At 45.5% G+C, this 17,203-nt stretch overlaps 1 protein-coding gene across 3 annotated transcripts in view; it reads left to right on the top strand.

Moving 5' to 3' along the window:
• The window catches only part of cad (carbamoyl-phosphate synthetase 2, aspartate transcarbamylase, and dihydroorotase), a 112,927-nt gene that overhangs the window by 69,003 nt on the left and 26,721 nt on the right, over positions 1–17,203 (top strand). For 2 of the 3 annotated variants that reach the window (XM_085996984.1, XM_085996983.1), the window contains exons 25-33: positions 168–272; positions 1,040–1,285; positions 1,411–1,492; positions 1,736–1,902; positions 2,283–2,447; positions 3,642–3,773; positions 5,580–5,781; positions 10,960–11,150; positions 12,883–13,023. In XM_085996984.1, coding sequence (XP_085853110.1) covers positions 168–272; positions 1,040–1,285; positions 1,411–1,492; positions 1,736–1,902; positions 2,283–2,447; positions 3,642–3,773; positions 5,580–5,781; positions 10,960–11,150; positions 12,883–13,023 — 1,431 coding nt within the window. Of the gene's footprint in view, positions 1–167; positions 273–1,039; positions 1,286–1,410; positions 1,493–1,735; positions 1,903–2,282; positions 2,448–3,641; positions 3,774–5,579; positions 5,782–10,959; positions 11,151–12,882; positions 13,024–15,565; positions 15,642–17,203 lie in introns of all 3 variants that reach the window. The other variant, XR_015079524.1, reaches the window with a different exon arrangement.

Genomic DNA, 17,203 nt, shown 5'->3' with positions numbered 1-17,203 from the left:
CTGCCTTGTCCTTTTTTAAAATTTAAACCTTTTTTGGTAACTATCTTGCTTAATGGTTTTCAATATTGAAATAGAATATTCCTAATGGCTATCTATATTGCGTTCTTAACTTTTTTCCAACAAATATTGTAATGTGAAGATTTGAGAATATTTTCTTCCAATTCCAGAACAAGAGTGAGCTGCTATCCACAGTTCAATCTTTGGAGCAACTTGGGTATAGTCTGTACGCAAGTTTGGGTACAGCAGATTTTTACACCGAGCATGGGATTAAGGTAAAGATTGTATGTATGTATGTATGTATGTACACATTTGGGTAAAATTTGGAATGGCTTCTGTGAGCCAAATTAATTAAATAATATTCCTTACTTAAACAAGTGAAGAGATAAATTCACCAGCAAAATTAATGGCTTGTAAACTCTTTGAAAAATGATATACTGTAATAGGTTCTCTGATGCAAAGCGTATCTCTGTTTCAAGCTGATTTAAAACTTTTTTTTAAATCAAACTAAGTTGAAACAATGGCATGACTACAGTTTTCTTATACAAATAGGTGTAAAAAATATATTTGAATCTTCATTTTGTGTTAAGTAGGAGGATGTCAGTACTGGATCTTTTCTCTTGTCACATAGTGTCATTAAAAGATTTCCTCGGTCAAATGCAGCATGGTCAGGTGCAGAGCTCCCTTTGCTTGACCCCACTAATGTTCTTTTGCCGCAGTCTCAGAAGAGTAATGCTTCTGAAACGGTGACATTTTCTTATGGTACCTAAAGAAGACTGGTGCTGAATTGTGGACAGTTTCGTGCCACAGAATAATGCCCACCCCTGACTGGTTTGAGACCTGCCAATCACATTTCATAAATTGAACTTGCAGCTGGCAGAAGAAAGGATTCTAGCTTTATTCTTCTAGGCTGAATTTGAGTTCAGGCCCTAATGCTGAAATTTCCCGTGAACATTTTTATAAACTCAACCAATGCTTGAATTTTTTCTGGCTATCTCCCAGTAATTGATTTTTTTTTGTCTTCCGGTTCTTTTTTCTGCAGATTAAGGCAGTGGACTGGCCATTTGAAGATACTGATAACGGTTATCCTTTGAAAGAGAGGCATAGAAATATTGTGGACTACCTAGAAGAAAATCACTTTGACTTGGTTATAAATCTCTCCACGAGGAACTCTGGAGGAAGACGTCTTTCTTCGTTTGTTACCAAGGGTTACCGTACTAGGCGATTGGCTGTAGATTACTCTGTTCCGTTAATTATTGATATCAAATGCACCAAACTCTTTGTGGAGGCAAGTTCCCTGATAAAGTTTGACTAGTGGGAGTGGAGTCGTTTTCACACATATTTTACCTTCAATGATAAAAGAAAAAATATGACCTATTTTAATCTGTTAATTGGTATATCTTCTCTCTCTAGGCTTTGCGGCTGGTAGGTGATACTCCTCCAGTGAAGACTCATATAGATTCTATGAGTTCTCACAAATTGATTCGCTTACCAGGTAATGGCAGCTGTAATCTTGCTCTTGCACTTTTTAGTCAGTATTTGAGTTCTGAGCAATATGTCTAAGCGACTATTGACATTTGGTTAGTAATTAAATGTCTGAGAAAACCTTGCATTTTGTAAAGATGGTGTGAACAGTAAAGACAAAATGTTTGCATATGCAGCAATATTCCTTGTAATGCAGTACAGTATATATTTAAAAGTAAAGGTTTATGTCTCTTGCCCATTTATGCATCTTCAGGTTTGATTGATGTCCACGTACATCTTCGTGAGCCTGGTGAAACCCATAAGGAGGATTTTGCTTCTGGCACTGCAGCAGCTTTGGCAGGAGGAGTTACCATGGTGTGTGCCATGCCCAACACAAACCCTGCAATCACAGACCAGACTTCATTTTCCCTCGTACAGAAGGTAAATAATACTTTGAATTTTCACTTCTTTCTTTAAACTGGAAGTTCAGATGTATTGAGTATTTTTGAATTCCAGTCAAATTTTAGGGCAAGCATTATTGATGTTTAAAATCTGCCAAACTAATCTAGTGCACACTACAGGCAAATTGCACAATTTGGTTCTGCCTAGTATCAAAAGAATTAGTAAATCCTCCATTCTTTTTGGAGAAACTTGAATGAAATAAATGCTTTTAGTCTTGTGATGAATAATCTCACTCTTACCTTGTTAAAATTAGATGTGTCTTTTGCTTTTAACATTAGTTAGAGTTATAGGTCACATTTGGTTTTCTTTCTTAATTGTAACAATTTAATGTCTTGGCAAAATTTTTCCCCCCAGTTCAGTTGGCAACTGCTGGTGCTCGTTGTGACTTTGCATTGTTTCTGGGAGCGTCTTCAGACAATGCTGATGTTTTGCCATTGATGAGCAATTCAGCTGCTGGTTTGAAGATGTATTTAAATGATACTTTTTCAACACTCAAAATGGATAACGTATCCTTATGGATGGAGGTATAGTGGATTTTTTCCAATTTTGTAAAGATCAGATTCTGGTCTTGGTGCATTTTTTTTATGGCTTAAGCATAGCTCAATAACATAAAGGAGTGTACTGTAGTTCCCATTTTCAGATTAAGCTTTCAGTTTTCTGAGACAACTAGAGAAATGTTTACTAAACAAATCAATGCTAAAACGCCTTGGTCTAAATTGACCTAAAATGTAGTTTATAGCTGCTTTTTTTCTTTATGTAGCAGTTCTTTATGTAAGTGCTCAAAATCTGATTGTATAAATTACACTGCAAAAGTGGCCAGTTATTCATCATCATCATGGTGGGAGGACATTTTTTGAGTCCCCGTTGGCTTATATTTTTCTCGCCAATTTTGAAGACATTAACTTTACGCTGGGGTGCAGTGCCTTACCCACATGACCAGTGCTCCTGGGACATTTTTTCCTCGTTTCCCTACCACACACACACACACACACACACACACACACACACACACACACACACACACACACACACACACACACACGAATTTGAAGCCTTCATGCATGGCTCGGCTCCTCATTGGCTAAATTCCCGGAGTCATCGTGGGAGGGTGTGTGTTGGTTTGAATGATACAATGCAGTAACCTTTGTTTACTCATACTTTGTGGGGTGGGGGGGGGGGGGGAGTGAGGAAGACAAGTATGTCAGTTGTGCTAATTATTCAATATTATTGTACTGTCCTTGCAACCTTCTGCTTATGATCTCTGAAAGAACAATCCAAGCTTTCGGTGACATACCATAATCCTTGTGGTGGTTTTGATTTCTAATGATATGAAATTCCCAAAAGTCTCCATCCTGTCTTCACTCCCCACCTTACCTGTGCATCCAGTGATCATTAGATTGCATGAAATTATTTGCGACAATCTAACTTAAATTTTCTTCTTTTTTTTCTTTTCTATTTTGTAAAACTTATCTGTGTGGAAAGAAGTGCTCCAAACTGCTTTATAAGCATTTTCTAGGAGACACTCCAAATAGTTTGCTTTTGTCCCATTCCACCCCAGCTTATGGCGAAGCACCTACCCTCTGTTTAGATCAGGGCTTCGGCATATTTATTCTAAATGAACTGCCTCACTAAGTCTTAAAAATAGTAGGTGTTCCTTTTTGTGTGCATTTTTTACTGTTTAATTATGAATTTTAAATACAATTACTTCTCATTTTCAGCACTTTGAGAAGTGGCCCAAGCATTTGCCCATAGTGGTGCATGCTGAGAGACAGACTGTAGCAGCCATTTTAATGGTTGCTCAGTTGTACCAGAGATCAGTTCACATTTGCCACGTAGCTCGAAAGGAGGAGGTAAGAAAACATACTTTGACCACTTACCAAACTTAAAAATTCCCTCCAATATATTCAATTGTATGAATTTATTTTTACAAAGCATTAAGCTTTAAAGTTGCAAATCTGCATTTTGGAAGATTTTTTAAACTAATACTTCAGTCATTTTAAATTTCCTAGATGGAAATAACTTTCAGTTGATTATTTACTTCAAAGTAATATGTCCCTTTTCCAGGACTAGGTACAAAAATTCCACTAAAGTGGCTTGTGGAAAGTTTCCTAGTGGGCAATAAGAAAGGAACTGTAGTAAATGTTAATTCAGTCTTTTGTGTAGACTGTAAACCCTTAAATTTTGTTTTTGGCAGCTATGGAAAGCAAAGTCAGTATGAATTTTGTAAAGCCAAAGTTATGGCCACCCTTTGGCTAGTCCAAAACTGGATGGGAGTGGGGCTGGGAGGCGTAGAAGCCAGACGGCTAGAAAATGTTGCATTCCTTCCCAATATTAACTTAAACATGCAGGGGTAGAGTTTCCGCTTTGGGCGCAATCGACAGTCTGGTTGCAAATTGCACTGGTTTTTCAAAGTGAATTTATGGCTCAAGTTTCCGCACAAACTCATTTTTGCACAATCAGACGTAAAATCTTCCATGAACCAGCGCAATCAGGCAGCGTAATCGAACATCATTGTTTAATTTTTTTCCCCTTGCATTAAAAATGATTCATTGATGTATTTAAGAGTGATAACTTGATGCAGTTTTATTAATACAGCTGAAAATAGGTTTATCACAAAAATAAGACTTTTTAATAAGTGTCTAGCCCGGCACCTGTGAGTAATCTGATTTTTAAATCGCTGTAAATGACTTTTTGAACAATTATACTGAACCATTTACTGGTTTCATTGGTGTACACTAGTCAGTTTCTTAATAAATTAAATATATTTTATACTTAAAAACTTTTAAAATGTGCGTACTAGTGTCGACGTGCCTTTTTATTAAAAAAAAAAGCAGCTTAATTTGAAGACCCTCCTCGAATGGGCATAATTGGCAGGAACTCGCCGTGCTCATTATTTTGATCTGGTGGCGAGGCCTGTTATGTGCACGCGGCCGGCTTCCAGCGCAATGTTTTTAAATCCGCGTTAAAGATTACGGAAACTTGATTTACGTTCGACCTAACTTGCGCTTAAAATTCCCCACTCTTGGTTTGGCCAATTTCAGACAAATTGCCAGCCCAAATTCTCGACCTTCGTGTCGTTTCTACCAGCATGAGGCTAAATTCAATAAAATTGCATTATACTGAAATGTGTAAAATAGTAGTTCCAAAATTTCTACATTTCACTAGTGGAATACAGAAAAGGTGTACTGATGGTTTATTAGGAACTAGCTGGGCGAGCCCGGCTTTGCCAGGGCTGTTTTGGGCCGGGCAGTTTAAATCGAGTCCCAGGCTTTGGGGCCTCTCTGTGTCCCTCTGTGAATCTGCTGCCGGGCAACATTTTAAATCGCCATTCAATTATATCCTGACTATTTCACTGAGGGATAGTGTATAATTCATGAAAAGCAGTAAACCTATGGACTCTGATTTAATAACCTTAATTATCAAGTCATATGAATAAGTAATATTTCAGACCATGTTTTTTTTTCTTCTTCTGTGGTATTAAATGGATTTTTAATGTTTTACTCCCTGAAGCCAAAAAGAAGACATGTGACTTACCCCCCCCCCCCCTTTCCCAAAAAAGAGATTTGGTTCAGTTCAAATCTGAAAGTAACTCAGAAAGCAACAAGACTTTTACTGGCTACACAGTTATGTGACTCTTTATTTGTTATGTCCAACAGATCCAGATTATTCGAGCTGCAAAACAGAAAGGTGTACAGGTAACATGTGAAGTGACTCCTCACCACCTGTTCTTGAATGAGGAAGACCTTGAAAGTATAGGCCATGGCAAAGGCCAGGTTAGGCCAATGCTCAGTACTAAAGAGGATGTGAATGCTCTTTGGGAAAATTTGGATGTCATCGACTGTTTTGCAACTGATCATGGTATGTAATTGAGTCGGCACACTATTTTAGTTCTTAAATCACTGAACTTTTGGGTCACTGTAAGAACCAATGAGAAATGTTTTCAGAAAAATCTTAACCTTTGTACATTTTGATGATGTGATGAAATACATCCTTTTTATTCGCAACCGACAGTTTTATTTGCTATTGTTGAGGCTGCCGCGGAACACGAATGGAGGCCGAACCGATCTGAGGAACACATGGCTTTTTATTACATTCTCTTGAGAGATGGCTGCCCCAGCTCTTTTCTCTGCTAAACCCGAAAACCGAATGAGGGCGACGCCCGCGCTTTTGTGCACACTGAGGGCGACGCCCGCTCCTTTGTCATGCCTTAAAGGCAGCATGCTTCTTAAAGGCAAGGTGCCCGATTTATTGTCCACGGACAGAAAAGTGGATTGCGCCCGTTTAGGTGGCGATCCGCCACACAGCTCCCCCCAGAATCCCCTTAGGAGGTGTGGACGAGACGGTGCGGCGGTCTGATGGGCCGGCCGGAGCGGCTCTTGTAGGACGCCAGTGGACGTGGAACGGCCGGGCGTGGAGCAGCCGGGTGTACTGGCTTGAGGGCAGGTCGGCCGCGTGGCGGTGGACGAGCTACTGGGACCTGCTCACCGGGCTCCGAGTGTGCTGGCTTGAGTCGGTCAACCGACACTTTTTCAGTCCTGTCGCCCACTTGTAGGGCGAAAAATTTGTCCCCAGCCTGTAGCACATTGTAGGGCCCGTCGTACGGGGGTTGAAGGGGTCCGCGGTGGGTGTCGTGCTGGACGAAAACGAACCGTGCCTGGTGCAGGCTTAGCGGGACGTGTGAGGTGGATTCACCGTGCCGGGCAATGGGCACCGGGGCGAACTGTAGTGCCGGTGAGGCGAAGTCGTGGCGTTGCTGGTCGGCTGACCAGGGTGTCGTGGCGGTGGGCAGGAACTCGCCGGGTACGCGCAGCGGCTGGCCGTACACGAGCTCTGCTGCCGATGCGTGGAGGTCTTCTTTAACCGCGGAGCGCAGGCCGAGGAGGACCCACGGGAGTCGGTCGGTCCAGGCGCCGTCCTGGAGGCTGGCTCGAAGAGGTGCCTTCAAGGATCTGTGGAACCGCTCACAGTCTGTTGGCTTGGGGGTGGTACGCTGTGGTGCGGTGAATGGTCACCCCGAGATTGCGTGTGATGGCGGTCCAGAGTTCAGAGGTAAATTGCGGACCTCTGTCCGACGTCATGTCGGAGGGGACGCCGAACCGTGCGACCCAGGTGCTGACGAAGGCTCTGGCGATGGTGGCGGTGGTGGTAGAGGTCAGTGGAATTGCCTCGGGCCAGTGCGTGGTGCGGTCGACGATCGTCAGCAAGTGCGTGTGGCCTTGTGATGGCGGCAGGGGCCCGACGATGTCCACGTGGATGTGGTCGAATCTACGTGAAGGGACGGTGGACTCCTCGAGGGGTGCTTTCGTGTGTTGCTGCACCTTGGCCCGTTGGCAGGCTAGGCAGGAGTTGGCCCAAGTACGCACATCCTTGCGAAGGCCGCGCCAGACAAAGCGGTTGGCTACCAATTTGATGGATGCGCGGGCGCCGGGGTGGGAGAGGTTGTGAAGAATCTCGAATACCCGGCGGCGCCAGGACGCTGGGACGACGGGCCGAGGTTGAGATAGGGATATGTCGCACTTGACCGCGACTGCGGTCGGGCCGCAGGCGATGTCGGCCAGGCGTAGCCCTGGTAGGTTGGTAGGTGCGGAGAGCAGATCAGGGTCCGTGAGCTGGTCTGCTGGGAGTTGAGCGTAGTCGACTGCCAGGTGTGCGGCATGGATGGCGGGGCGGGAGAGGCAGTCGGCTACCACGTTGTCTCGGCCGGAGACGTGTTGGATGTCCGTGGTAAACTCGGACACTGCCGCGAGCTGGCGCTGCTGCCTGGCGGACCAGGGGTCGGTTGTCTTTGCCATTGCGAATGTCGGGTTTGTGGTCGACAAACGCAGTGAAGGGGTGGCCCTCCAGCAAAAACCGAAAATGGCGGACCGCCAGGTACAGCGCGAGGAGCTCGGGGTCAAAGGTGCTGTACTTGACCTCCAGGGGGGCGTAGTTGGCGGCTGAAGAAGGCAAGTGGTTGCCAGGCGCCGTCGACCCACTGCTCGTACACGGCGCCGACCGCGTGGTCGGAGGCGTCCGTGGTGAGCGCTACTCTGGCATTGGGCCGTGGGTGCGCGAGCAGGGTGGCGTCGGCGAGCGTGGTCTTGGTGGAGTTGAAGGCGGCTGATACGTCTGCCGTCCATTCGACTGCCATCTTGCCGCTCCTGCCCCGGAGGGCTTCATACAGGGGCCTCATGAGGGACGCCGCTTTGGGGATGAAGCGGTTGTAGAAATTCACCATCCCGAGGAACTCCTGGAGTCCTTTGATGGTGGTGGGGTGGGGAAATTGCTGGACGGCCTGCACCTTGGTGGGCAGGGGAATGGCCCCAGCATGGGTGATGTGGTGGCCGAGGAAGACGATCTTGTCCAGGCCGAACTGGCACTTGGCTGGGCTGAGGATGAGCCCGTGGTCGCTGAGGTGCCCGAACAGGATGCGAAGATGTTCGAGGTGTTCCTGCTTGGAGGAACTGTCTACCAGGATGTCGTCCAGGTAGACGAACAGGAACTTCAGGTCCCGAAGGACCAAGTCCATGAGCCGTTGGAATGCCTGGGCCGCGTTTTTAAGGCCGAAGGACATCCGCAGGAACTCGAAAAGCCCAAAGGGGGTGATTACGGCCGTCTTGGGGACATCCGCGGGGTGGACGGGGATTTGGTGGTAGCCGTGCACCAGGTCGACTTTGGAAAAGACTGAGCGGCCGGCCAGTCTAGCCGAGAAGTCCTGAATGTGTGGCACGGGCTACTGATCAGGGGTGGTGGCGTCGTTGAGGCGGCGGTAATCCCCGCAGGGGCGCCAACCCCCGCCTGGTTTGGGGGCGATGTGGAGTGGGGAGGCCCAGGGACTGTTGGAGCGGCGGATGATGCCGAGCTGTTCCATAGTGGCAAACTCGGTCCACGCGATCTCCATTTTGGCCGGGTCCAGCCTGCGGGCGTGGGCGTACACTGGGGGGCCTGTGGTGGGGATGAAGTGTTCCACCCCGTGTTTGGCGACCTCCGCGGAGAAGGTCGGGTTGGTGAGGGCCGGGAATTCGGCCAGGAGTGCCGAGTAGTCATCCGTGGCCCGGGCGTGGCACTGTGACGCCATGTCGGCGGGTTGACGGGGGGCCATGGCGCCCAGGATGGGGGACATGGTGTTCATGTCCACGAGGCGGTGTCGAGGGATGTCAACCAGTAGGCCGTGGGCGCACAGGAAGTCTGCGCCGATGAGAGGGGAGAGTACCTTGGCAGTGATGAACTCCCATCGGTAGCGGCGAGGTCGAGGGTGACTGTGCGGGTGCCGGATGTCCGAGCCGTTAGCGGCAGCCAGTGCCTGTCCTCGTTCGCCCTTTTGGATGTCGAGGGTGGAGGCCGGGATGATGCTGTGCTGAGCTCCAGCATCGCACAGGAACCGGCGGCCGGTTTTGTCATCCGTGACGTACAGCAGGGAGCCCGCGTGGCCCACGGCCATCGTGGGGGCTGGTACGGGGGTGGACTTGAAGGAGCAGGGAGGTGTGCACCGTTGTGCCCTGGCGCTGAACCGTGCGTGGTACTAACAGTAGCCTGGGTTTGTGGGGCGCGTGGGCCTCGTGGCTGGGCCTTGTGGCCGGTGAGGGGCGCGCCCAGGCTGTGGCTGCCAGGTCCGGAGCGACGTCGCGGCTGGAGTGAGCGGACAGCAGCTTGTCGGCCAGGGCTTCTAGGTCCGTGAGGCCGGACGCCACGATCGCTGGGCGGATGCTGGGAGGTAGCTGGCGGATGAACAGCGTGCGGAAGAGGGACCCGGGTGGGCTCTCGTCGGTGAGTGAGAGCATGTGGGAGAGGAGGTCTGACGGTGAGGCGTCACTGAGACCTGGAAGGTCGAGGAGGCGGCAGTTTCGCTGGTATGTCGAGGTCGTAAATTTTTTAAGGAGCGTGGCCTTAAGATGTGCATACTTGCCCTCCTCTGGTGAGTTCTGCAGCGCTATCCAGACCTTCGCGACTGTGGAGCTACCGAGTGATGCGACGAGGTAGTCATACTTCGTCCCATCTGTGGTGATGTGTCGCAGCCGGAATCGGGACTCAGCTTGGAGGAACCAGGCTTCGGGCTGGTTTTCCCAAAACTCCGGCAGTTTCACGGAAACTGCGTTCGTGTCCGCCATTGCAGTGCTCGGAATACGTTCTGAGCGTCGGGGTCACCAATGTTGAGACTGCCGCGGAACACGAATGGAGGCCGAACCGATCTGAGGAACACATGGCTTTTTATTACATTCTCTTGAGAGATGGCTGCCCCAGCTCTTTTCTCTGCTAAACCCGAAAACCGAATGAGGGCGACGCCCGCGCTTTTGTGTACACTCTGAGGGCGACGCCCGCTCCTTTGTCATGCCTTAAAGGCAGCATGCTTCTTAAAGGCAAGGTGCCCGATTTATTGTCCACGGACGGAAAAGTGGATTGTGCCCGTTTAGGTGGCGATCCGCCACACTATAATCTTTGCAGTTCCCAGTCCCGGGAGATTCCTGTGGGTGTAGCTGTACAGATTATCTGGTCATTATCACATTGCTGTTTGTGGCACCTTGCTGTGCGCAAATTAGCTGCCGTGTTTCCCACATTACAACAGTGACTCCATTTCAAAAGTACTTCAAGTCTTTTTTCTTTTTATAGAGTGGGTTCACGTTTAAAGCAAGTAACCACGCAAATGGCAATATGTAGTAAATGAGCTGAAAAGTATTTTTGCTGCCAGATCAGTGTTTTACATGAAGTTGTTTTCCTCCACAGCATAACTAAAAAGTATTGGTAATTTTTTTTAAAAAGTTTGCCTATTAAGATACTAAATCATGCTCACTAACAATTGCTTAATTCAATTACAGCAATAGTTTAAAATTATTTTATATTGCTACATTTAATTAGAACTGTATTTTGTGTGTGGTTCCACGATTAATTGAATGCGGTGCTGTGATCATTTGTATTTCATAAAAATCTTAAAAGCAAAATTATTTCAACTAAAAGGTTTCTAAAGATGTTTTTTTAAACATGATTTTGGTCTAGGCCCTGCAAAAGCACTGGGCAGAGTAATTGTGTTTTATGTAAATTCTTTCATCTTCACTTCTTTAGCCCCACATTCTGTTGAAGAAAAGAATAGTGATTCGCCACCACCAGGTTACCCTGGCTTAGAGACCATGCTTCCACTACTACTCACAGCCGTCAGTGAGGGAAGACTCACCATTGATGATCTAGTGAAACGACTGTATGAAAATCCTCGTAAGATCTTTTCGTTGCCAGTTCAGGAAAACACCTACGTGGAGGTAGGGCTTGAGCTTTGAGAAATCTTGTCTTTGAAGCTGTATTGCAAAATAATTTTTTTTAGTGTATCTGGCATGTTCATTGAAAATCTATTTTTTAATAGTTTTATATTTATAAGAGGATAGGAATGTATGGGCCCTGAAATTGCGGTGTCTTCAACGCCGTCGTATTCCCTTTTGAAAGGCCCCGGAAGTTCCGGATTTTCACATGCACTGGCACGAAATCCGGAACTTGCGATCTGCCAAGGTACGCCTTGACAGATCGTCCGAACCGACGGGAAAAAATGAGTATTGCTGCCGCAGAGTTGGGCTATTTGCCCAACAATTGCCTACGCAACTCTTATGGCTGTTAAAAGCAGGCAGAATTGGGGGTGTTAGTCAAAGCCGTCGCCTAATCTGCACGTGATCATCTCTCTGTAAAGGACCGTGAGCAGCAGATGCAGTTTGCTAGGTGGGCATGTACACGTGGAGGGAATGTTTGGGGCCCTGGACAGTGCTGCATCTCCTGCGTTTGCATTAGAAGGTGCAGGAGCGAGCAGGTGGTTGATGAGTGAACCAGGTATTCCCTGGGGAATGCTTTCTTCAGAAATAGCGCGGGAAGGGAGGGGAATATGTGTTTGGTGATGGGATCATGTTGGAAGATAATCTGTTGAATTCAGAAGCTGGTGGGGAGTATAAGGGGCAACTTATAGTTTTAAGCAGGAAAGGCAGAACCATGGAAATGGGAAAGAGTTCTGTCTGCCATGGTGGGCGGGGAGCGAATCCTCGGCTGAGGAAAAAGGAGAGTATTTCGGAAGCTCAGGTGTGGAAGTTGACATCGTTGGAGTAGATGTGACAGAGACAGCGAGAAAGGAATGGGATGGGAAGAAGTTTAATCAAGGTAGTTAAGGAAGTCAGTGGGCTCGTGATAGATGTCTGTACAAAGTCCGTCCCCAGAGTTAGAAAGAAGTTCGGGAAGGGAAAAGTCCAAAATGAACCATGTAACGGTAATGGTGGGTTGAAATTTGAAGCCGAGTTAATGAGGCTCTCTAGATCAGGGCAAAATTAGTGGGTTTATAATAGATGTTAGTGGAAGCCTTCTGAAATCGTGTAATGGAAGTCTACAATTCTATGTTTAAAGAAGAACTATTTTAGTTGGGAGCAATTAGAGAAGAGTACTGGATCTGTTATCACAGTTATTAGTCTTAATTGGAGCAGGCAGAGAGCACAGGAACTGCTCCTTTACTCAGTTCGGTTCAGACTGTGCCGTGAGGTCCTGATTTGTAGGATGGCCGTCTATCTCCACCTAGTTAACGTTATATTTTATGCTGTCACAGATCCTGGTGGATAATTGCGAAGCTGGTGAGTTGGAATTCCTGGTAATTGAGTTGCCACTGCGCGCTCAAGTTTTTCTGTTCTCTCAGCAAGTATTCGAGTCAATGTACAGAAGATTTTAATAAGAACCTTGCATTGGACACCATTGGCGGTATTAGAAATTGTTTAAATGGGAAGGAAGTCCAAATGAGCATGAATCGTTACAGCTGCAGAATGGTTCAGTCGTAGGCCATTGCTTAAAAATAAATGATTGAATAGTAAGTCTAATGTGTTTGAAGTACTAATTAAAAATCTAAATTTTGGTCATGTTTTGCATAAGGAGAAAATTGCAAGTATGAAAACAAGTTTACATTTAACTATTGGAGCTCCTGGTGGCTCAATTTTGATTCAATGCAATTTTAATGTTTTGGATGCATTACAGGTTGATTTGGAGCAAGAATGGATTATCCCAAGCTACATGCAGTTCACAAAGTCCAAGTGGACACCATTTGAAGGAAAGAAGGTGAAGGGAAGAGTCAGGCGAGTTGTATTGAGAGGTGAAGTGGCCTACATTGATGGACAGGTAATGTTTAGAACGGGTTTTCTCGGAATTCTTGTAGTATTTGCTATGTTATCACATGACTGCATGGCAGTTTGCGTGTTTATGCTCAGCTTTATCTTGACATGCAGAATGATGCATTCAGTGAAAATGCTGCTAGAAAACGCTTTGTGCCTTTTTTCCTTCTTTAGTGCAAGAGATTGGAAAACCATGCACCTGGGCAACTTGTATCACTCTTTCATATAAGTTGTAGACCAAGCTTATTTCTGAAAATTTTCAGTTGTAACTGAAAAGTCCAATTTTATAAGTGGGATGTTTTAGGGACTGTTTGTACTGTTGCTGAACTGCTTCATACTTTCTTTGTCTTCCCTGTTGGTACTTAGCGTGGTTCATGGATTCTGCGTTTTTAGCATTGGTGTGTTTTTTTAAAAATAGCAATTCAGGCCTTCTCCCTGCTGCTTTGAACCAGCTGCCAGGTGGATAGAAACAACTGAGGAGTGACTGCTGCTTTTTACTTTCTTTTGTGATGTAAACTCACATTCCTATCTTTGCACATTGGTGCAATTACATTGACTTTTCTAAGAACATAAGAATTAAGAGCAGGAGTAGGCCATACGGCTCCTCGAGCTGATCTTTGACCTCAACTCCACTTTCCCACCCGATCCCCATATCCCTTTATTCCATTAGAGTCCAAAAATCTATCCATCTCAGCCTTGAATATACTCAATGATTGGAGTAGAGAATTCCAACGTTTCACAACACCCTCTGATTGAAGAAATTTCTCCTCATCTCAGTCTTAAATGGCCGACCCCTTATCCTGAGACTATGCCCCCTAGTTTTAGATTTTCCAGTCAGGGAACACAATCTCTCCGCATTTATCCTGTCCCTCCCCCTCAGAATCTTATACATTTCAAATGAGATCACCTCTCATTCTTCTAAACTCCAGAGAGTACAGACGCAATCTACTCAATCTCTCCTCATATGGCAACCCTCTCATCTCAGGAATCCATCTAGTGAATCTTCATTGCAACCCCTCTAACGCAAGTATATCCTTCCTCAGATAAGGAGACCAGAACTGTGCACCGTACTCCAGGTGTGGTCTCGACAAAGCCCTGTACAATTGTAGCAAGACTTCCTTACTCTTGTACTCCAACTCCCTTGCAATAAAGACCAACATGCCATTTACCTTCCTAATTGCTACCTGTACCTGCATGCCAGCTCTGTGTTTCCTGTACAAGGACACCTAAATCTCTAAACACCAACATTTAATAGTTCCTCACCATTTAAAAAATATTTTGTTTTTTTATTCTTCCTACCAAAGTGAATAACCTCACATTTCCCCACATTATACTCCATCTGCCACTTTATTGCCCACTCACTTAACCTGTCTATATCCCTTTGCAGGCTCTTTTGTGTCCTCCTCACAGCTTACTTTCTCACCTAGCTTTGTGTCGTCAGCAAACATGGATACATTACACTTGATCCCGTCATCTAAGTCATGAATATAGATTGTAAATAGCTGAGGCCAAAGCACTGATCCTTGCAGCACCCCACTAGTTGCAGCCTGCCAACTTGAAAATGACCCGTTTATCCCTACTCCCTGTTTTCTGTCTGTTAACCAATCCTCTATACATGCTAATATATTATCCCCAACCCCATGAGCCCTTATCTTGCGTAACAACCTTTTACGTGGCACCTTATCAAATGCCTTTTGGAAATCCAAATATACTGCATCCACTGGTTCCCCTTTATCTATTCTGCTAGTTACATCCTCAAAAAAGCCATAAAAGCATGTTATGATTTTCTAAGTGCCACTTCCTTAATAATTGATTCCAGCATTTTCCCGACGACTGATGTCAGGCTACCTGGTCTATAGTTTGCTGTTTTCTCTCTCCTTCCTTTCTTGAACTTCTTTATTGACTCCGATCATGATGCCTCACTGTGGATTTACAGAAACTTGAAGTCTGCCACCAAGAGTTAGACAGAAGTGTTTTTTTATTAGTTCATGGGATGTGGGCGTTGCATTTATTGCCCATCCCTAATTGCTCTTGAGAAGGTGGTGGTGAGCCTTCTTGAACCGCTACAGTATATTTCTTTGTAGTGGTTTGGTACAACTGAGTGGCTTGTTAGACTATTTCAGAGGGCAGTTAAGAGTCTGGAGTCACATATAGGCCACATGGGTCTGGAGTCACATTTAGGCCAGACCAGGTAAGGATGGCAGAATTCCTTCCCTAAAGGGCATTAGTGAACCATGGTCACCATTACTGATGCTAGCTTTTTAAAAAAAAAAAAAATCAGATTTATTTAATTAACTGAATTTAAATTCCCCCGCTGCCGTTGTGGGATTTGAACTTACATCTCCGGATTCAGGCCTCTGGATTACTAGTCAAGTAACATAACCGCTATGCTACTGTACCCATTGACTGCCTAGATAACATTTACTTAATTAAATTTCCCATCAGTTATAATTATCAGCTGCTTGGTTTCTGCTGCCAACTTTGTCAAACTATATAAAGCTAGCATTGCATTTAACAATGGGGAATGACCATTTTTTCTCTCCCTAAAGTGCACACTCCACCTATTGGCCTAGTTGAGATATGGCCTGAACTGCTTTCAACGTGTGCAGCTGTTGTGAATGAAATGTAAGCTTTTTTAAAAACTAACCTTCAATTCATTGTACTAACATCTTGGTGACTGTTAATTAGTCACCAGAGATTTGACTAGGAATTTCTATTCTTAATTTAAGAATGAGGTTCTCAGTAACAAATCAAGATGTACAGCAAAATTCAAGGGAGGCAAGTTTTATTTTCTACTAAAAATATGTACTGAGAAGAGCAAAGCGTTGCTAAGAGAGCTACAATTGCAGGCAACACTCCTGGCCTTGAGAAAAGGTTGTGCAAGGGGTTGTGGGGTGGATGGAGTTGGAGAATCAGCCTAATTGCTATCCATTTTACTCCTGCTGTATAATGTCTGTACGTGGACATTGGATCAGAACAAAAATGTTCTTACATTAAGTAGCCTGCACCACTGGCTGTTTAAGCTCACACGTGAAGACTGGCTACTTGGATGAGATACTGGAGGGTGACCAGCGTCACTCGAACTTTGCCCCAACATGAATCTCATCTTTGGAAGAGGTGTGGAGGAATAAAAAACTAAGTTTGAGTTGGAAGCAGCAATAGAATGGCCGAAGAGAAGGTTTTAGAAGAAAAATAAGTAATGTGACCATAAGGACCTTGTCTGATGATGATTCTCAAGATCAGTGTGTTGCAACAGCAATCAATGACTTGGATTTATATTATACCTCTTAAAGTAGTATACATACCTGGTGCTTCATCGCAAAAAAAAATGACAACATTAATTATAAGAAAAATAAAGAGTGACAACCAAAAAGCTGGTGAAAGGGAGAGGTTTTGAGGATTCTCGTAAAGGCAAGGAGAAAGCTATGTTCTGTGAGTGATGTTGGGATGAAGTTCCAGACAATAGGGCCAAACCAACTGAAGCCTCGGCCACGATGGACATGATGAGGAAGGGAGGATGCAGCAGAGGCCCAAGTTGAAGGGCCAAAGAAAACAGGCTGGGGCATCAGGTTGCAGAAGTAGGGTTGGAGTGAGGCCATTGAAGAGTCTGTAGGTAAAGACAAGAATTTTGAATTTGGTGCATTGAGAGGTGGCGAGCCAATGGATTTTGGAAAGGACAGGGAAAAAGACAAGTAGGACTTGGTGCAAGGGCAGCAGGGTTAAATGTTGGCATTTTAAGGGTGAGGTAGCACTTTTGAGGAGGGCAATGCCTGCAAAGGGTGCCATTAACAATGGCAGTGAGAATTAAAGCAAGGAAAGTTAATTGGATGGGAAGGGGATTGAGGGAGCAGGAGAATGAGATTGGATGAGTGGCGATATGGGAGAGAGTGATGGGGGTCAGGACTGAGATAAGGAAATGGCTGGGAATGGGGAGGAGGAGGCTGAGGCAGTTACAAAGAAAGCTTTGAATTGAAAAACTCCGTAAGCTTTCTGGACTTTGTGTTCGAGGTAAAGGTGATTAAAGATGGTTGGAGGGGGTGGTTAGTCATTGAGAAGAGTTTAGGGTTGTCTTGCACCCTATAGGGTGATCCTGGAGTAGTAAGAGGATTTGGCTCTGGAGATGGAGAGGTGATGTGAGATTTGAGGTGGTCCAGCCAGATCTGGTAATGGGAAAACAGGCCAGTCAT

This window comes from Somniosus microcephalus, chromosome 9 (assembly GCF_052327205.1).
Source record: "Somniosus microcephalus isolate GS21.2 chromosome 9, FLI_Smic_1.0, whole genome shotgun sequence".
Taxonomy (NCBI): Eukaryota; Metazoa; Chordata; class Chondrichthyes; order Squaliformes; family Somniosidae; genus Somniosus; species Somniosus microcephalus.
The sequence above is the reverse complement of the archived record's forward strand: the minus strand, read 5'-3'. Positions and strand labels throughout refer to the sequence as shown.